A 21635-nucleotide genomic window follows, 5' to 3' on the forward strand; every position below is an offset into this window, starting at 1 on the left:
GCTCAAACAGAAGACTTTGAGCTTAGTAAGGAAATATCAGTGCACTTTGTGTGTACGTAACTAAACTAGAATGTGCAGAAGCAAAGGCAGTGTGTGTGTGCGTGTGCGTGTGTGTGTGTGCGTGCGTGCGTGCGTGCGTTTGTGTGTGTGTGTGTGTGTGTGTGTGTGTGTGTGTGTGTGTGTGTGTGTGTGTGTGTGTGTGTGTGTGTCATCTTATTGGTACCCTGCTCCAGATCAGATACTATTGAGCACCTCTTACTTTCACCTTCATCTCTCTTTTCTGGTTCTTTCTCATCGCCCCCCCCCCCCCCCGCTCATCACCTTTTCCTCTCTCTTTCTTTTCCTTCTCATTCTTTCCTCCCAGCCCAATGCAGGGTGTGGTTCTTTCTTTCACAGGAACAGCTTGTTTCTATTCCCTAGTGCTGGCTCAGATAGCTAGTAAAATGTCAGTTATTGGACTTAGTGGCTCTTTTCCATTGCATGAACGTTTGTGACAGGAGCCAACATAAGGAGTGGCTCATTTCTATGTGTGGGTGGGTGGGATGTGGGAGGTGTACAGTAGTGTCTGTGTGTGTGTGTGTGTGTGGGGGGGGGGGGGGGGGGGGGGTTCTGTGTGTGTTGACTGTGGTTCGGTTCTTCCTTTGTGTGTGTGTGTGTGTGTGTGTGTGTGTGTGTGTGTGAGAGAGAGAGAGAGAGAGGGAAACAGAGGGAGAGAGAGAAGTGATGTCACTCAGTCAAACACATACTATGGTGTGTGTGGCTGCCCCTCTCCCCACACAGACACACAGAGACTGTTGTAAAGGTTCATGGGACTTCACAGCAGTAGCTCACTTAGAGTAGCTTAGACAGGCAGCCAGTCACCACTAGTCCACAACAGCAGCGCCTCTCACAACACGATTAGCCTCCTGAGCCAAGAGAACCCCCCCCCCCTATTCAGCTCCGCAATGTTCTGCTCCGGGGGCTCCGCTTTAGGGTAGCACTAGGGCTTTTCCCATATTCCTCTGGACTGTACCAACGGCCGCATTCACAAAGGTAGGGGAGCTCCTTTCACGCTTTCTCTGTTGTGCTTTCGGAATTCCTTCTATTTTGTAACATCGGAAACTCACTCACAGAAAGATCCGGAACCTACAAGTAACTTCCTTCCCAAGTGCTTTGCCATGTGTGTCTGTCTTCACTATTAATACTGGTTGTTCAGGGATGATGTGTTGAGCTGCACTGGTTGATTAACTCTCGGTTGGTGGTTATGTGTCACATTTGGATCTGTTGCCAGTTGTGTCACATTTGGCTGTAAGCAGGTGATTAAAAAAGGTGCTAAAACAGATCTACTCAAAGAGCTACTCATCTTTCAGGACATCTATGTCTGTAGGATATATACGTATGTGTGCGTATCCCATTTAATGTGGTCACTTGACCCTTAGAAGGGACACTAAGAGGTAAATAAAGACATGATGATGACGCCTTTCTTTGGTTTTGCACCACAGTCTATGGGTTGAACTCTTCAGTCAGGGTCAGACGTCTGGGTTGAAGTTGTAGCTCAAGTTTTGGGAGACTTTACTGTGACATTGGTGTGTGCTACTCTTCTGTTTGCATCTGCCGGAGGGACAACAAAGGTATTTATGCGGCCAACTGTGTCAGTTTGGCCATTCAGAGTGCAATATCTGTGACTTTCTTTGTGTGGTAGAAGATGTTATGTCTGTTTTGTTCTTAAGTTATTTCTCTAGAACCTTCCAGACTCTCAGTGAAGGAAGATGTTGTCCACGGCAACAGAGTAGACGATGGGGAAAAGAATCCCTTTTTCCAAGCAATGCTGCTCTTAAAGGAAGTCCTGGACTGTGGCCTAGGCCGGTGAAAGGAAACAAACAGGCTGTCGAAACATCAGCCTGAGCCTTGAAAGGAGACATAAGCTCATTTAGTGCAGTTTCACAGGGTCCTTAAAAGTTTGAAGTTGTTCAGCAAAACACCAACCCCATTTTTACGAACTGAAATTATCATTGAAGAGATTCTCAGATCCCAGATTCAGATTGTACTTTAAAAGGGCAATTCCGCCACTTTTCAACATCATATTCATTATCTCCAGCACCATACCAGTGTCTACATGTGAAAATGGCGCCTTTCTATGATCTGTGGTTAAAAAGATAAAGGTCCTAAAAAATGCTTCTCTGTGACATCACACGGTTGTTTTCAAAACCTGCAACACATTTATAGCCATAGGGAGGGTATTTTCTTGCTCCCCATGTCACCATGAATCTCATAGTGTTTGAAAATCGCTGTTTTTGAAATGTAGAAATGCACTGTTTTCACATATGTAAGCACTGGTATTGTGCTGGAGATACTGAAAATGAGGTTGAAAAGTGGTGGAATTGCCCTTTAAAGACAGGAGAATGATTAACATAGGACTCTGGGCTCTATTTTCGGTTGGCGTTAAGGCGGTGCTAGTGTCAAATGCATGTTCGTTTGCAAATTTGTCCTATCACCAGTTTCGGTAATTTGCCAGTCTTATATCAGCTTGCCTGCGCTCAGATGACGGGTTGGACATTTTTGAGGTGTGTCCTTAAAAACATGATCTGAAGTGCTAATTTCTGGCAGCGCTGATAGGGATATTTAAGACCAACCAAAAGCTGGTTTTAGCAGTAACCCAGTTGATTATGGCATGAATTGTGACAGCAGAAACACAGCCTATCCAGCCGTGACGCATACTGCCCATATGCGCATGGAACAAGAGTAGCCCAATGTGCTTTAGTGTCTGTATACCTAATATTTATTTGACTAAAACCAAGCATAGCCTCCCCTCCTCTCAACGAAGGCTGTTTTTAATCTACCCAATGGTCCCGTTTTGGATGTGTGTAAAACCCTCCATAGTCTGCATTGTTTGAATATTATAAGACAACAGGGAGAAATGATGGTGCCTGTAAGTATTTAAAACAAGTTGTTGTTTTGTTTATAATATGATTAGAATGATTAGTTCTCTTTTTAGGCCTTATCAGTAATTAATTGAATCTTGCTTATTGACAATGTTTGGCATGTCCATGCTCAGCCATAATGTAATTTATAGTAGGCCAAGCCCTATATCAGTGTGAATGCTATTGAAGACATGCAATTACTTAGAACAATGTACACTAAATGGTTTTACGTTAACCTATTTAGCAAAGATGGGATAGGTCTACATTTTGTAATTTCATTTCTGTAAGCCATTTAACAAACTATAACATTGGAATTTAAGTTGATTCAAAGGCAATTTATAAAAGTCTGTAAATACACACAACCTGAACCAACCACATATTTTGCCACGGAGCACGTTCTGATTGGCAAGCGAGGGGCCAAGCCTGCACACACTCATAACTTGTATATTCATCAAAACCCAGCCCTTTCACTCCGACGCCAGCAAGTGTGCCGATAACTGTGATAGTGAAAATATCAAAGATGTCTGACTCACCCCTGAATCTATAGCATTACCGACTGCGCTTAGATTGACCATTACGTTAGGTTTGTTAAACTAGAGCCCTTAGTCTGGTATAATAGAGGGGAAAAAGTATGACCTTGCAGTGATTTATGGGCAACCCTGCAGAGAAGGGTGGGTCAACCAACAGAGACAGGTTCATAGGTCAAACCAGGGCATTATGGTCCTCACCAGGTGACCTGTAGCATCTGTCAGGAAGTGGCTTCAGGGGACACAAGGTCAAAGGTCATGTCACAAGAGTAGGTAGAAGTTGCACTTAACCACTGATACAGAGTCAGATGTTTCCTCATGTTTAAGGTTATTATTGGGAATAGGAGAATCTTACCCTAGATCTGTTAAAGGAAACGTTACAGAACCTCATAGATCAGCTGAACAACAACAAAGCCGGTCTATGGACTTTTAGAATTCACAGAGAACCATTCACAGAAGGTTTTCTGAAGGCTTGTGATGTTCGCACTGGGTTTTTTAGAATGGCATGCTCTGTTTGTGCACTGCTGTTCCCAGATGTACAATCTGATTTGTATATCAGGAGATATCTCAGAAAACGTACACACACTGTCTCACACAACACACACCTACACACACACTGCTGTTTCACCCATACAGGCTTTGCTGTCTCGCCAGCCTGTAAAGCTTCATGGGAACTGTGTGGGGTGAGGAGCTAGAAGCTTAATCAGATATAACTTTTTGTCGATGCTCACTTCATGCCCTCTGATGGAGGCTGGAATGCTGAAATGTGCTGCTTTTTAATTATATGTTGTAATAAGAAGCATTATTCATTGAACTTCCATTGTCTTCCTCCAAGAGAGACTAAATATGAATCTTTGTATAGCACTGTTGGCGTTGTGGTTCCCAATGTGAGCTTGCATGGCAGGGCAGTTTAAATGTCATGCTGCATAGAGCCAGCTGCTGTGGGCATTGTGAAGAGCAGTATGCCACTGGTAGTTTTAGGTGGTCATCCCCTTCACTGATGTATTGTGACAGGACCTGACCATAAGGAATCAATGGGAATAGTGTAGGGCGTGTGTGTGTGTGTCTGTGTGTGTGTGTGTGTCTGCACTTGTGTACGTGTGTGTGTGCATTGCGTGCATTTGTGCACGTACAGTATGTGTTTGTCCACATTTGCACAATAGTGAATGGAGTACGTGTGATTTAGAGTTGTGTGTCTTTCTCTGTGTTTTTTGTCTGTGGTAGGAAATGTTTTGCTTCTATTCCTAGGGGGCAGGAAAGACCTTCAGGGCTTACTTACTTAGTGAGGCGGTTTTTCCACGATGACTCAGTGCTTCTGGATGGGGCTCCCTCTACCTCTTGGGAGGTCCCCTGGACAGGGGGTGGGGCTGCCCTGAGTGTGTGTATGTGTGTGTGTGTGCATGTGTGCGTACGTGAATGTTTAAGTGTAGTTAAGTGTAGTTGTGTGTTCCAGGATGATGTAGCAATGATCCATTGCTTTTCTCTGAGTTCATTCTGTAAAATACCTCATTCGTCAGCATACAGTTTTTTCCATCAGAACCGGCTGATGTGCATTAACATAGATAATACATAACATACTCTGTATACAAACACAAACTAATTTCCATTGCGTTTCAGGTGGCGGTGATTGGCTTGAGAAAGTGCAAGCCAGGCTTCTGTGATTTCATCCTATTTTCCACAGCGCATGCCACAGCCCCATTCTCATTTCCTGTCAGAGAGAGGCTGGTAAAATAGGCAGAAGTGTGCCAGTATTCAGTTTAACTGTGGCTGTTTTGGCATCGCCTGCACACTGACAAATTACACTTTCCCCACCTACTTCTCTTTTGTCCCTTCCCTGCTCTTTCCCTTTCTCTCTTTCTCAATTATACTGGATTTAGTTGCTTTATCAGTATTACAGGTCTGTGTTGCTGAAAAGTAATGATTTTCGCACTACTAAATGTCCACAAACCTTTGAATGATATACATTGAATGATGACATTTTGTGTGTACTGGCTCTTCATCTTCATTCACATTAATTGAATGATGACCATTGTACATAATATACTGTACAGTGTTATTTCCCTCTTTGTAAACACCCTCTTTCCGTCTCTTTCTCTCTCCAGACGTCATACACACACAGGGCCCTCTCGACGGCAGCCTCTACGCTAAAGTTCGCAAGAAGGAGTCCATCGAGGGCTCGGTCACTGCCAACGGCCTCTCGCCTGCCGCCACCGAACACGTCCTACCTGCCGTCGACCAGGTCCTTCCCGCGGTCGACCAAGCCCTGTCGGTGAGCAGCGATTCTGGCAACTCCACCGCCTCTATCAAGACTGACCGCACCGATGAGCCAGCCCCAGCAGCAGCAGCGCAAGTCCCCCAAGCAGCTCTCCCAGTGAGCCAGCCACCAGCGACCCAGGAAAAGGTCCCAGACTTGGGCACGGTCCCGGCCGTCCAGCCCATCAGTCCCCAGGAGAAGCAGGAGCTGGAGCAGCTGCTCAGCGGCCTGGAGGGCCCCATGCACCGCCAGGGCTACCTGTCCTCCCCATCAGGTGGAGGGACAAGTATAGGACTAGGAGGAGGAGGAGTTGGAGGAGGAATACTTCACCTGGTGCCGGCCCAAGTTCACGTGAACGGCCACAACAGCAGAATGGACAGGGAAACAGATATTCTGGATGACGAGGTGGCACTGCCTACCAGCCAGGAGGGCAACAGCATGGATAGCCTGGGCACCCTGTCGTCCCTGGAAGGGAGAGCTACACCGGCAGACCTCTACTATCAGGCTGAGACGGTCATCAATGGGCAGGACGAGGTCACCTATCTGGAGAGGAGCATCCCCCCGGAAAATGCTGTCATCAATGTCGCCATACGCTCACAGGATGTGGCCGCTCAGGTTCCCGTCACATTGGTGCGAAGCCTCTCCTCAGCTCAGGACGGGACAGGCGAGTCCATCCCCCCGGCGAGCGATTACATTTTCAGCCAAAACGGGAACCTGTATCGCTCGCAGTCGTTCGGTGCAGAGCAGAAACCCCTCCCCAGAGCGCCAGCACGTACCACCAGTAGTCGTGATGCCGTCCAACGGGGGCTCAATGTGTGGCAGCAATATGGCGTCCCAGAGGAGCCGGTGATGGACGGCGTCCATTTTGGCCCTTTTCCACCCTCCATGCCTCTACAGAGCCACCACAGCCTGCCACAGTTCCCCCACCACCGGACTGCCTCGCAGCAGGAGATTGAGCAGTCCATTGAGGCCCTCAACCTGCTGATGCTAGACCTGGACCCAGGCTGTCCTTTGGGGCAGGTTCCCAAGTCCCAGAGTGCTCCGCCGGGGGATAATGTGGTGGTGACCATGCAACCGTCCTTCTCCCAGACCCAGGCCAGACCCTCCTACCAGGCCGACTCAGCTATCTCGGGAAGCCATGCGCCCCGCCTTGCCAAGGTCCCGCTGAGTTCCTCCCCCATCCAGCCGTCCACATCACCAGAGCCTTCTGCCGTCCAGAGACCCACAGCCATCTACCAGCCTGGTCCCACTGTAGTCTCCGTCCCTGGCTTCCTCACTGAACCTTCCAGCCAAGGGGAAGCCTGGACCAGCTCTCCCACCCAGGTCCCTACTACCGTTGGCCAGCTGCAGCTGAAGCCCATTAACACGTACCCCCCCAGCACAATGTCCTCGTCCCTGTCCCCAGAGCTCCAGCAGAGTCTCAGTGCCATCTCCTCATTGCCCCAGCTGAGAGATGCCGAGCCTGATGAAGTATTCAACGTGGAGGGCTTAGTAGCCCAGCGCGTGGCAGGTAAGACTGCAGATCTCATGTGTTGTCATTGGCATATAGGTGTGATTTAATATACAAAGGAAACAGGAAGGTTATACAAAAGTCAAGGATGCATTAGGATGTTAAAAAAGAAACAAAAAACTGTAATGAATATGTATGAAGTTCAAACAGAGAACATCTTGATAGTTTTCTCCTAAAACAGTGAATTTATTACATTTTCTTTCCTAAACGTAGTTTTTTAACAGTTTGTTTACTGCACAAAGAGATGAACAGCCCACACCGACACCATCTCTCAGTACAACATGGAACTGTAAAACCCCCGGAGTAACAAATGTAATCCTCAGAAAATCCATTGTGAGCCTAGCTTGACTTTTCCTGGCTCAAAACTCTGCCCTTTTGATGGGCTGCGTTGGCGTTGATATGAGCCCTGTGAGGTCACAATGAAGCCATTGTACACACAGTGCCTCAGCTCAAGGATCCCCCGTAAGACCCTGCACTGCACTGTATTAAGCACTGAGGCTTCCCAGAACTGACTGCTCCCAAGATGGAGGACACACCTACTAGTACATATGGCTCATTGCTTAAAGCATCTAGCACCCTGGTAAAATAATGTTGTTTTTCATGTAAATAGTGCTAAGAGAACTAAGCCTTTGTCCAATAGGAGGATAGCTTGTTATGTGAAGCTAGAAGGACTATACAGGGCAAATGGCTCTTAATAAGGCCACACAAACATTTTTATACTAGTGATGCAAAAGTATGCCAACAAGCACACATTGACAAGGTTACACGGTCAGTGAGATCATGACACCATTTTAATGCACTTCTTCAGCATGTGTATTGGTAGCCAACCCTTTTCCTGGAGAACAACCCATTTACCTTTCAAATCAAGCCTGCATCAACCTGCAGTACCATATATACTGAGCAGCAGTTATGCCATATGACAAGCTTTCCAAACTGCACAATTTCAGTGAATCTTATCTAGTGACAGTCTGCTCATCAGTTATGAGCTCTCTCCAATGGAGGAAGTTCGCTGGCTTAACCAAACACACACTCCATCCTGCACACAGGTCCTCAGTGTGGAAACCTGTCATAAATCAAAGAGTAGTGGTACAGAATCACATTGCCAAGCTGTGAAGGGACATCTCTGAAAACAAGTCCAAGAAAAGATAGTCTCACAGTAATGGTTAAATGCATCTTCTTGGTTCTGAAATGAGTTTCAGTGAAACACCGTTATGACCAGACAGCGAAAGTGCTGTTATTGTGATTTTTATAGACAAATAAATTAAAATATCACTTTAAATAAAGTGCATTTAAAAATGCAAAGCACTTTACAGTCAAACAACAACATGAAGGAAATTAAAGAAAAACAAGCAGGAAGAATAAAAAGCAGGAATAATATAAGCGAGCAGGGAGATCCTTCTGTCCTTATTAGTTACTTGTCACACAACCACTTTGCTTCTCTGGACAGCTCAAGGCAACTGATAGTAGACTTTCCTTATCACATCTTGTGGTTGTCAGGAGATACAAGCCCACTTTGTCCACATGTACAGGCAGCTGTCCACTGAAACATATATGACATGTCCACTTGGTTCTTATTTCTGATATTTCTTAGTAATTTTTATCATAGATGTTTGACATTTCCATTGTTCTGTAAGCGATTATGATTTACATTTGTTGTTTTCATAAACTAGCAAATAACGTATATTCTTCATTTATTTTTCCCTTTCTGTGGACCATCTCTCTCCCTCTCCATCATTCTCTCTCCTCTTCATCTTCATCCTCCTCCTCCTCTTTCTCCTGCCGACTCCAATCATGCCCCTACTCTACCTACCCAGAGTACTCAGCCAGAATGCGAGGCCAGTCTGAGCACCGTCGCTCCCTCTCCCTCTCTGGTTCGTTCCCCTCCTTCTCTCCTTCCCTGTTTCCCCTGTCACTGACTCCTCTGCAAAGCTAACCTTTCTGAGTATCTATCCATGGCACTGCCTGCCAGTTTGAGTTTGCTGTTTGCATTTGTTGCTTCCTGTTTATTCCCTTTCTTTCCATTTCTACCTTAATCTCTTTCTCATTATCTATCTATTTTTTTTCTGTCTCGCTCTTGCTCTCTTTTTGTCACTCAATCCCTCTGGCTGTCCCTCTCGCTATGTCATAGAACAAACAATGTCCTCTAATGGCCAGTTTTTTTCAATACACCGTCCTCCATCTGTGATTGATGGAGAGGACAGTTTGATATTTATTTTTTAAGGTTAAGGAATCGACCCAACCAAAAAATTGCATTTGGGTTAATGTTTAAGTTTTACAAGAACGAGATGAGGAAGTACAAAGATGGCTCTGTGTGGACTCTCAGCGGAGTCTATGTCACAAGATATTGTTTGCCAAGGCCAGGGAACAATACCCAAGGCCAGGAGACACTGGCCTCTTTCAAGGCTGCTCTTTTCCCCTTTCTGTTTTTAACATTATCATCGTAGACAAAGGGCACTAAATCTAGGGGGAAGATTGCCTTTTTGAAATATTCTGAAGGCCTTATCTGTCCGTTGGGAGAGATAGACTAGGACGCAGACTGTATTGTTCTGTCAGGGGCCTGGAATGATGTCCAGACTGCAGTACTGCACTGTACTCCCCAAAGCCAGAGTAGTCCTTGAAGTCCAAGGACTGAAATGAATGACCACAATGACATCCATTCTATTAACATGGCTTCACTTCTTACAACTCAGGCCTTGGAGCAAAGATGGAGCATGAGTAGACCGGACATTCCCAGTGTAGACAGTTTAGAATGGGGTCAGACCTGGTCTACTGGAAGAAAAACACTCTATTTGGGTATTTATATACATACGTAGATCTGTTTCCAATCTATTCAGTACATTTCTTTGAAGGGAATTCCGATGAATTTCACCCCAGATAACTCTTCCGCACCATAAAATAGTCCCTCACTGGAGCGATGGATGGAGATGAAGAGAGCGATAGCCCCTTCCTTATAGAATTTCCTATAGTATGAAAAAAAAAATATATATATTTGTGTTTATATGCTTGAAAAACGTGGGGGGTAAACAAAACAATTCCCCAGATATGTCAGTCCAGGGAATCTCTGCTGTAACAGCTGGAAGCTATTAGCCATCGCCAGGGCAACGATACAGTGTTTGACAGGCTCCGTTGTAGTGCAGTGCATCCTGGGTCCATCTGTTTTGCGGTATCCCAGGCCCATTGCTATTCACGTGCCAGCGCTTAGGATTTATCAAACAATGCCCCTCTTCGATCCACAAATCAAAATAGAGCCCTGCCTAGACATGTGACATGACTGAAGCAGCGCCATTGGAGGCAAATCAAGAACGTAAAAAGATGGGCAAATGAATGGCATGTGTGCAGGTTTGGCGTTTTAGGCCTATACTTGGATCTTGTCATGGTACTGTTTTGTTATGCTGTAAATTGGGATCCAACAAAGCACACTTAGTGACACTAGATTTCTGTTGATATACAGTATATACACTGTTGTGCACTTGACAGACAGGAAGTTAGTTAACCTCTTAGAAGACTGCTCTCCTTTAATACCACTTTTTCCCTCCAAAACCTCTCTGTAGTTTTTACGTTCAGTTTAAGGGTTGTGGAATATGGATATGCTTCATCACAGTCATGGATATTATTTGGAGTAAACACATAAGGCATGTCTGACTCTTGTGTGACCAAAGAGGCCATCTCCATTCTGACAGTAACTATTAGCCTCTTAGCATTAGCATGCAGCTGCGGGAAACTATCTCTAACTCGCCCCCCAGGTTTATCCTGCCAAAAGAGGCTGAGCTAGGGCTCGTAAATATTTTTCACTGTTTCCATAACGTTCGGCTCTCGAACTAGGGTGTGTTTGCATGCTTTTCCATCTTTGGGAGGGTATGTCAGAACTTCAGGCCTGGAGAATCCATGAATCAGATGAATAGTTTGTTTTTGCAGACAGTCAACGCTAGCTACAGAGTACATTGCATAAAACCTGCATGAAAAAGCCAAAAGTGTTTATGCACAATTTTCAATGACCCTCAAAGAGAATAATCTTTACCTTAAAATTGAAGAACCTAGGGTAAAAGTTAAACATATTTTTAAGAAAGGCTGGCTTTGATACAAAACCAATGTGTAGTTTGCTTACATTAACCCAAAGTCTCTGACTACCAATGAACAAAAACAAGTTTCCATGCAGTAACTAACACATTAAGACAAGATCTTACGCAAATCCTTTTTGATTTACACTGGCAGTGGCAGCTCCCTCTCTTTCCCTCCAAACCAACTCATTGTAATGAGCTTACTGGGCCTTTTGAGTTTCATCCAAAACATTAGCTACCGCCACAGAGTATTACCGAGATAACAATAATTATAAATGTAGACTGTTTCACTGATGTACCTGCGAGTTCCTGATAACCTAGTGGCATTCAACAAGAACATTGATCCCTACTGTTCCCCTCCAAACAATCCAGAGCTCTTATAAACAGTGCCTGATTTTAATGAGAAAAGTTCTGGTTAGAGTGTTCAACATCAAGTAGCATGTTGAAAGGTCAGCTTTGCCATTTCTTACTGTTCACTTTTGAACACTTTGTGACTTTTTTCTTATTCTGATGTTTCTGTGGATTAAAGGCTGTGCAAGACATTGCTGGTTTGAAGTGAAAAGTTGTGTTTCAAGAGCATGATACTGATACATGATACAGCATGATATATATATATATATTTTTTTTTACAAAACACTGTTCTGACAAAATGTGACCCCTGTATGATCTGGACAGGTGTCCAGTCCCATGGGATGTCATTGGACGAGACATTGGCCCTTCCCCGTCACCGCACCACCAGCGAAGGACAATGCCACAATGGCCACGACGAAAACCTCTCTTACGAACCCCCAGTCCGCTCCCCCATTCGCTGTGTCTCGCCGGAGTTCGTCAACACCTTAAACCTGAATCCTGGGGGGCGGCCCAAAGAGGTAGAATGCTCTGCCCACGGCCTCAACCTTCTCTAGTGTGTCTCACATAGGATGATATATGATTAGGATGACCATAATGAATACTAATATATTTGGTGTGTGTGCGTGAATGTGTGTGTTTCCTTGTCTTCTCTTCCATCAGAGACACATGCACAGCTACAGAGAGGCCTTTGAGGAGTTGGAAGGTGGCTCAGTCAGCCCCACGCCCACTGTTGGTGGTGAGGTGTTCCCCCAAACCCCTGCCTTCCCCGTCTCGCCGCAAACCCCTTACTTCAACCTGTGTAAGTCTCCCCTCTGGCTGGCTGTAGGCGCTGTGGAACTCAGGGGAATATAGGCTTTTACCATAGAACATATTTAAATACATTTATCCAAGAAGGGAATAGGATGTTATTTCTAGGAATAATTAACCAGGAGTTACCATGTGACTTGATCGGGAAAACCTCAAAAGTTTAACTCTCTAGGATATTATAAGACATGAGAATAGCATGTTTTATTCAGGCATGTACAGGTTCAGAGTGTAGAAACTATACAACTGATATTATGGTCAATAACGTCAGGGTGGCATTAGTCTAGCTCTGTCTGGTTGGTTTTAATTCTTGGACCATAACATTTTTCTTCTTCTTCTTCTTCTTCTTCTAAAAAAAAAGAATAGACTACATCTCCTAATCCCGAGTATTCTACCCCATTTAGATGTAGGGCAATAAACTATATTTGCCACATGACAAAATCCATTTCAAACCCATTCAGACAGATTTGTATGAAGTGCAGGATAGATCCTAATAACTGCAGAGGCCACACTGTCTGAGAGGCCACACTGTTTGCAATTGTGTTGGCTCATAGAAAATCCTGAGTCATCCTATCAGACAAGAATCACACTTCTCTCCTGCCTTCCAGGCAGTAATTCAGTGGGTTTAGAGAATGTGCTGCCATCCACAGATCAACATATCCTTGGAACCCACCAGTCTTCTGATGCATTTAGTAGGCACGTATTTCATATGAAAGATAGGCACCGAATAAAATAAAAAAATTAGACAGTGCCCATCTTCCACATTCATTTGGGTTAAGGCATTGAGCTGGATCTACACACAAACAATAGCGTGAGTTGTGGTTTCAAGCGCTTGACAAATTATGGAGTGAACTATCCCTTCAAATACCATGTCAGTTGCCAGCTCTACTAGTTACCTCATCTCCCCCTGGGCAGAGCCCTAAAAACACCCCATAAAAAGCCCATAGCATTTTTACCGCCCTCAAAGGTGTTACCCCCCCCCCAAAAAAAATCCATGCGAAGCGGGAATGCAGTGAGTACTTATTTTTCCTGGCTAAACCATGACGATTTATGATATCTCTGTCCATGTAAGAAGATTCTAGTCAAGTATGCATCCACTTACATGCATCTACCAGCATTTAGGGATCTACTAGTAGTATGCTACTACTCAAGTATGCATCCCACTTTCAATATGCTTCAACTTCATTTTACACTTAATGTCTTGAATAGAAACTGAAACAGATACTTAGATAGACTGGTGGGGGCCCTGGGTATGTCTGTCCCTGTCTATCTCTGCCGTTCTAGCCCCTAACCCTAACCATTACTGCGAGACAGACAGGAGGCGGTGTTGGTTTTCTCTCTATGGAGCTAGTGGTGTCGTTAACTGTTGCCCTGCAAGCGTGGTCTTGTATCAGTTTGGAATCATCACTCCCATTGGTAATGTTACAATTCGGGGTATGGAAAGCTGATGGACCAGCGCTTAGGGTTACCCAGATCCCCATCACCGGCACATCCACGGACCCCTCTCAGCTCTAGACCTTTAGAGTGTCCTACCACGATGCGCATTTGCCCAACACGATCCACCACATTGTAAGGCATTTAGGTTGCCACACAGAACAAAGAATTGATTGGGATTCTTTGGTAAGTGGAGGATGATGCACGTCCCTAGTCCCACTGTTGACCACATTGGCCATCTTGGCCCAGGCTCAGCGACCCTGAAGTGACCTCAAGCTCTCCCCTTCTGCCTATCATAGCCCCCCCGCACGGCTTTACCCAGCATGCCTCTGGAGAGCAGTACCCCTTAAGATCTTAAGACAAGAGAGCCCCTTCTAGACTGGAGATCCACACTAGATTACTCATGTAAAGGAAACACACTTATTCACCCACGCTCATTCACACACATTCACCCACGCTCATTCACACACACACACACACACACACACACACACACACACACACACACACACACACACACACACACACACACACACACACACACACACACACACGCGCGCATATACAAATAATTGAAAATAACTAAGCCTCACTCTCCTAAGGTACTGCTCTCTATGTGACTATTGTCATGTGTTTATTCCTTTTAACATCACTCTGTTGTTTTGCTACGCACCGACTTCTCCCAAGCATCTTTATTTGTTAAGCCATATAAGGCTTGTCTTTTATACATATGTCAGTGAGTTACTGTTGTTATTTACATTTGTGTGCATGGCGCAACTTTGCTTACATCCTGCCATGTTTGTTGTGACCGTGTCGCTCAGAGGCTGGTCACAGTGTGATACGTCACCTGCATGGTCCTCCCACAGAGCATGAGGCATGGACACACCCCTCCCACATCTAGCTGTGTCCATCATGATATCACCCATGTTGTTGTGTGTCACTGTGTCACATTCTGTTGTTATGATGTCTTGACAGCTCAGCATCTGTATGTACCATATGTATACACACACATGTGGTTTCCGGACCCAGATTAAGCCTAGTTCTGGACAAAAACATAACTTTCAAACAATATTCTCCGTTGAGCATGTTTTTTCTTCTAGGACTAGTGTTATTCTAGGTCCCGGAAAACATTCCTTAATGTTTCCATGCTACACATGTCAGTCACTCCTATTTATGAGGCATAGAACATGTGCAGCAATGAACAACCTGTCTTGGAATTCAGGAATAAAAAAATTGCCCTATCAAGTGAATACATGTAACGGTAACTAACACACTTTTGAACATTGCGCAATTCCGTACAATTTACCTTATTTTACCGCCCAAAAAAACGGAATACTTCCAGGTCAACTGTAATATGAACACCATTGTAAAGCACAATTTCTCCCCTTTCCAACAAAATCATTGACGAGACCTCCATGCTGCCTGTCTCTGCATGATTGAAGAACGCAATGCGTTCCGTCGGGTCTTTTTAAAAATGGCGGGTGGGGAAGCGAAACCTACTGCATGATAGTGAAAGGGGGGAGATATGTTGTATGGGGAAACTGCTTTTGTCACCCGATTTGTCCAACTTATCACTTCTAAAATGAAAATAAAACACTATAGCTAGAGAAGGGCTACACCTGGTGGAAAGAGGCTGTACGACACAGAATGAGTTCCAAATGCGTTACGTAGTGACACGTCACGATGTAACGTACCGCGTCAGAGGGATTTGTTTTTTGTTAGTCTTTTCTCGAATACTATTAGTCCATTCCCATGAAAATCAACACTGAATCGAAACTTAGTTCACACCCCAGATTTTGATGCCAATACATTTGCTACAGTCCCATTCGTTTTCATTGCAGCCTCGTTTGAATGCTGCGGTGGCGCAAATTTGTACGGAATGGGGTTAGTCACCGTTACATACCTTACATAGACCCAAACCAGGAAACACACACACATACACAGATACAACATGAACAGCACAGGTGTTTGCTGTTAAGACTGTTGTAGTGAAGCATGCTAAATGCTAAGTCATGTTGTGCTCTTTTCCTGCTAGGCCAAGCTCGTTCCCCTCCAGGCCTGATGAAGACCCCTCTCTCTGCCCTGGGCCTCAAACCCCACAACCCAGCCGAGATCCACCTCAACCAGAGTGGCTCAGGTGAGCTAGCACTACTTAGCCTGTTAGCCATTGTGCTTCATTCATGGGCTTGAAGAGCCTGTAAGCATAGCATAATGTAGCCTCTAGCAGGTTAGCATAATCTTACAGCACTATGTTCACTTCATCTAGTTAGTATATTGTATGTAAACTTTGTGTAAATTTGTCTGTCTGTAGTCTGTCTCAATATGTTGTCTTTTGCTAGCAGCACCATATCACCAAGTAAAATTCTTGGTATGTGCAAATGTACTTGGCAAATACTGTGTATATACTGAACAAAAATATAAATGCAACATGTAAAGTGTTGAAATAAAAGATCCCGGAAATGTTCCATACGCACAAAAAGCGTATTTCTCTTAAATGTTGTGCACAAATGTGTTTACATCCTTATTAGCAAGCATTTATTTTTGCCAAGATAATCCATCACAGGTGTGGCATAGTAAAAAGCTGATTAAACTGCATGATCATTACACAGTGCTGGGGACATAAAAGTCCACTCTAAAATGTGAAGTTTTGTCACACAACACAATGCCACAGATGTATCATATTTTGAGGGAGCATGCAATTGGCATGCTGATTGCAGGAATGTCCACCAGAGCTGTTGCCAAATAATTTAATGTTAATTTCTCTACCATAAGCCGCATCCAACGTCGGTTTGCATAACCAAAGAATTTCAAACCATCTCAGGGAAGCTAATCTGCGTGCTCATCGTCCTCACCAAGGTCTTGACATGACTGCAGTTCGGCATCATAACCAACTTCAGTGGGCAAATACTCACCTTCGACGGCCACTGGCACACTGGAGAAGTGTGCTCTTCACGGATTAATCCCGGTTTCAACTGTACATGGCTGACATCAGCAACAAAGTGCCCCCATGGTGGCGTGGGGTTATGGTATGGGCAGGCATAAGCTACGGACAGCGAACGGAATTGCGTATTATCGATTGCAATTTCAATGCACAGAGATACCGTGACGAGATCCTGAGGGACATTTTCGTGCCATTCATCCACCGCCATCACCTCATGTTTCAGCATGATAATGCAAGGATCTGAACACAATTCCTTGAAGCTGAAAATGTCCCAGTTCTTGCATACTCACTAAACATGTCATCCATTGAGCATGTTCTGGATGCTCTGGATCTATGTGTACGCCAGCGTGTTCCAGTTCCTGCCAATATCCAGAAACTTTGCACAGCCATTGAAAAGGAGTGGGACAACATTCCACAGGCCACAATCAACTACGTTATCAACTCTATGCGAAGGAGATGTGTTGCGCTGCATGAGGCAAATGGTGGTCACACCAGATACTGACTGGTTAGGTATCTGTGACCAACAGATGCATATTTCCAGTCATGTGAAATCCAGTGATTAGGGCCAAGTGAATTTACTGATTTCCATATATGAACTCGTAAAATCTTTGAAATTGTTTCGTTTATATATTTTTTCAGTGTATAATAATAATAATATGCCATTTAGCAGACGCTTTATCCAACGCATGTATAAGAATAATGTTTTTTTCTGATAACATTGTGCTACATGACCAAAGGTATGTGGAGACCTGCTCGTCGAACATCTCATTCCAAAATCATGGGCATTAATATGGAATTGGTCCTCCCTTTGCTGCTATAACAGCTACCTGTCTTCTGGGAAGACTTTCCACTAGATGTTGGTACATTGCTGCGGGTGCTTTGCTTACATTCAGCCACAAACATTAGTGAGGTCGAGTACTGACGTTGGGGTGGCAGGTAGCCTAGTGGTTAGAGTGTTGAGCCAGTAACCGAAAGGTTGCTGGATCGAGTCCCTGAGCTGACAAGGTAAAGAAAATCTGTTGTTCTGCCCCTGAACAAGGCAGTTACCTCACTGTTCCCCGGTAGGCAGTTATTGTAAATAAGAATTTGTTCTTAACTGACTTGCATAGTTAAATAAAGGTTAAAAAAAAACACCTCGCAGTTGGTGTTTCAATTCATCCAAAAGGTGTTTGATGGGGTTGAGGTCAGGGTTCTGTGCATGCCAGTCAAGTTCTTCCAGTGCTTTGTGCACGGGGGCATTGTCATGCTGAAACAGGAAAGGCACTTCTCCAAACTGTTGCCACAAAGTTGGAAGCACAGAATCATCTAGCCTGAACCACCGAATTTCAAACTGCCTCTGGAAGCAACATCAGCACAAGAACTGTTCGTCGGGAGCTTCATGAAATGGGTTTCCATGGCCGAGCTGCCACACACAAGCCTAAGATCACCATGTGCAATGCCAAGTGTTGGCTGGAGTGGTGTAAACCTTGCCGCCATTAGACTCTGGAGTAGTGGGAACGGGTTCTCTAGAGTGATGAATCACGCTTCACCATCTGGCAGTCCGACGGACAAATCTGTGTTTGGGGCAGGTAGCGTTCTCCTGGCATCCTCCGTTGCTTCCAGAGGCAGTTTGGATCTCAGTAGGTAGTGTTGCAACCGAGGACAGATTATTTTTAGGTGCTACGCACTTCAGCACTCGGTGCCCCGTTCTCTGAGCTTGTGTGGTCTCCCACTTCGCGGCTGAGACATTGTTGCTCCTAGACGTTTCCACTTCACAATAACAGCACTTACATTTGATCGGGGCAGCTCTAGCAGGGCAGAAATTTGATGAACTGACTTGTTGGAAAGGTGGCATCCTATGTCGGTGCCATGTTGAAAGTCACTGAGCTCTTCAGTAAGGCCATTCTACTGCCAATGTTTGTCTATGGAGATTGCATGTGTGGCTGAAATAGCTGAATACACTCATTTGAAGAGGTGTCCACATACTTCTGTATATATAGTGCAGCATAGTGCTAAAATGTAAGCATAGCATCTACTAGCATAGTGCTACACCCTTGAGGCCTCAATGATTGTTAGCATAGGGCTAAATCTAGAGAGTGTGGCTAGCTAGCACCATTCCCTTGAGGGCTAGAAAGGCTAGCATAGCAACCTAGCTTTAGCTTGAGACACCTTTTCTGTGAAACAGTTCACCAGTGAGATCACCAGTGCTTGTAAATTGAGCAGTGTTTTTGTATCATATGTGGTTATATTGGGGTTGATTTTAGTGACCTAGGAATGTGAATGAAAGCTTGATTTATGGCTCACCTTCATAGGGTTGCATGTAAATCCAGTCTTCAAAGCGACGAGCCCCATGTTTACACAGCCGACAGGCCTAATGTGAGAGAGCCCCCAGAAATATAATTTCAACAAATGACTCCTTTGAACATGCGCTCTTTTTTTATTGTCTCCTCTAAGCCTTTATGGAGTGTTTGGTTCTAGCGGAGGCAGGAGCAATAATATCTCATTACTGGATGAGGTGCTTGGGCTCTCGGAGGGATGTTTGACTTGGCTCACGAAATGTGGACCCCACTGCTCAGTAGTTCCTTCTGCGCTGACTATTCCAGCGCTGACATATACACACACGCACACACACACACACAAACACACACACACACACATCTGTAGTTAAACTACAGATGCTTGAATATAACTTTGACTAATTTTCTTCCCTCTCTACATCATCTATCACACATCATACTTTGTCTTCTTTCTTTCTCCCATGAACCTCTTTTCCTCCCCTCCCTTCTCTGGCTACCTTACACTACTTCTCATCCTCTTCCTCCCTTCTCATTCCTTTCTTCCCTCCCGTTATCTCTCTCTTCTTGTTCTTGACTCCTTGTTTCACTTTTTTTCTTTGAATTCCGTCCGTCACGGCGCCTCAGACGCTGAAAATAGTGAGGACGAGGAAGGTAAGGACATCGCCCAATCATCAAGCATTTTTTTTACTTCCCCAGAGAACCCTTATCATAGACGAACGCAGAGCCTCACTCTTTTTCCCCTCTTCTCCCATCCAACTGTCCTCCACCCATTTCAGGTGTTACTTCACAATTCCTTACAACGATGCACTTTTTCTCCATTTCTTTGTTCCGTATTGTGTTTGCTCATTGCTGTTATGGACACCATCCCTCTTGTTCCATTCAGTCACTGTATTTGCCATGGAGTCATTGTTGTGGGCAATACTGTTCCCTCCAGAAGATTCTAGTCTAGCGTGTGTTTCAGATCTAGCAGACTGTGCTTTTGATAGGCTCTTGTGGACATCACTGGAATGTCGAGGGGGCATTTCATTGATAATTTCAATGAAGGAGGAGTAATTTAACGACAGCCTAAAGCCCATTGTTGCTTCATAGGTTCTCTGGACTGCTAAACTCTTAACTTTGTAGTCCCATTTGTAGGAGTTTAAATATTATATTAAAGATAGAGTGTATACCCAAAGTGCAGTAAATCTTGATATCCAAACAACTCACTAATACTGAATTCAGTGAAGAAAACACATTTGATAGTTTATGGCATGTTCACAAGAACAGAATTGTCACTGTTTAGGGGGAAAGTGCAGCCATCCTGTGAAGACAACTTCACCTTCACGACAGTACACACTGAAATTAAATCACACTTAATGGCCAAGTCTGTATCTCTTCAGAGCCGCGGAGCTATGTGGAGTCGGTGGCCAGATCAGCGGTGGCCGGCGGGGGACCACCAGGGTCACCTGTGACCCTCACCCCTCCAGGAGAGATCTTGGCCAGACAGACGACCACTGACCCTGCCCCGACCCTCAACCCCCCACTGTCTAGCAGCAGCCCAATCCACAGCTCAGAGGGGTGAGTACGAAGCAAACAACATTAATACATACACTCAATGGCCAGTTTATTAGGTACGCTCGTTCACGAAAATGGTTCGCTCCTACAGACTGTGAGTCACGTGGAACTGGCTTGCTATATAAAGCAGGCAGACTGGCAACGAGGCATTCCGTTACTGTTCGATTGAATGTTAGAATGGGCAAAACGCGTGACCTAAGCGACTTTGATTGTGGTATGATCGTAGGTACCAAGTGCACCGGTTCCAGTATCTCAGAAACGGCCGGCCTCCTGGGCTTTTCACTCACGGCAGTGTCTAGGGTTTACCGAGAATGGCACGACAAACAAAAAACATCCAGTCGGCAGCAGTCCTGTGGGCAAAAACAGCTCGATAATGAGTTCGAATCAAATTGGCTAGAACCGTGCAAGCTAACAGGCGTGCCACAAACAAGCAAATAATTACGCAGTATAACAGTGGTGTGCAGAATGGCACCTTGGAATTCAGCAGACGACCAGTTCCACTCCTTTCAGCTAAAAACAAGAAGAAGCGGCTCCAGTGGGCTCGCAATCACCAAAACTGGACTATTAAGGGGTGGAAAAACATTGCCTGGTCTGACAAATCCCGGTTCCTGTAGCGTCATGTTGATGGGAGAATCAGGATTTGGCATAAGCAGCATGAGGCCATGGCCCTATCATGCCTGGTGTCAATGCGACAGGCTGGTGGCGGTAGTGTAATTGTGTGGAGTATGTTTTCCTGGCACACGTTAGCTCCCTTTAAACCAATTGAGCAATGTTTCCATTCCCCGAAGTGTTCAGGCTGTTCTGGAGGCAGTGGGGGGTCCGAACCGTACTTCATGAGTGTACCTAATAAATTGTTTAATGAGTGTATATTAAATGACTTTAAACATACACTGGTTACACTACATGACATTGGTAAGGAACCAGTATTCCTGAAATATACTACATGTTTATAGATAGCAAGGGATCCATAGGTGTTAATATTGCATTTAGTTAATTCTACTGTTGTTGTCTTTCCATACACTGTGT

The 21635-nt window shown here is 44.9% G+C and overlaps 1 protein-coding gene across 14 annotated transcripts in view; it reads left to right on the forward strand.

Moving 5' to 3' along the window:
- tns1b (tensin 1b) overlaps positions 1-21635 on the forward strand; it is a 313864-nt gene that overhangs the window by 263645 nt on the left and 28584 nt on the right. For 11 of the 14 annotated variants that reach the window (XM_014164404.3, XM_014164409.3, XM_014164408.3 and 8 more), the window contains 6 exons: positions 5530-7191; positions 9006-9062; positions 11925-12118; positions 12261-12399; positions 15874-15975; positions 20435-20612. In XM_014164404.3, coding sequence (XP_014019879.1) covers positions 5530-7191; positions 9006-9062; positions 11925-12118; positions 12261-12399; positions 15874-15975; positions 20435-20612 — 2332 coding nt within the window. The remainder of the gene's footprint in view (positions 1-5529; positions 7192-9005; positions 9063-11924; positions 12119-12260; positions 12400-15873; positions 15976-20434; positions 20613-21635) is intronic. The other 3 variants (XM_014164411.3, XM_082967034.1, XM_014164410.3) reach the window with 3 other exon arrangements.

This window comes from Salmo salar, chromosome 21 (assembly GCF_965601325.2).
Source record: "Salmo salar chromosome 21, fSalSal1, whole genome shotgun sequence".
NCBI classification, from domain to species: domain Eukaryota; kingdom Metazoa; phylum Chordata; class Actinopteri; order Salmoniformes; family Salmonidae; genus Salmo; species Salmo salar.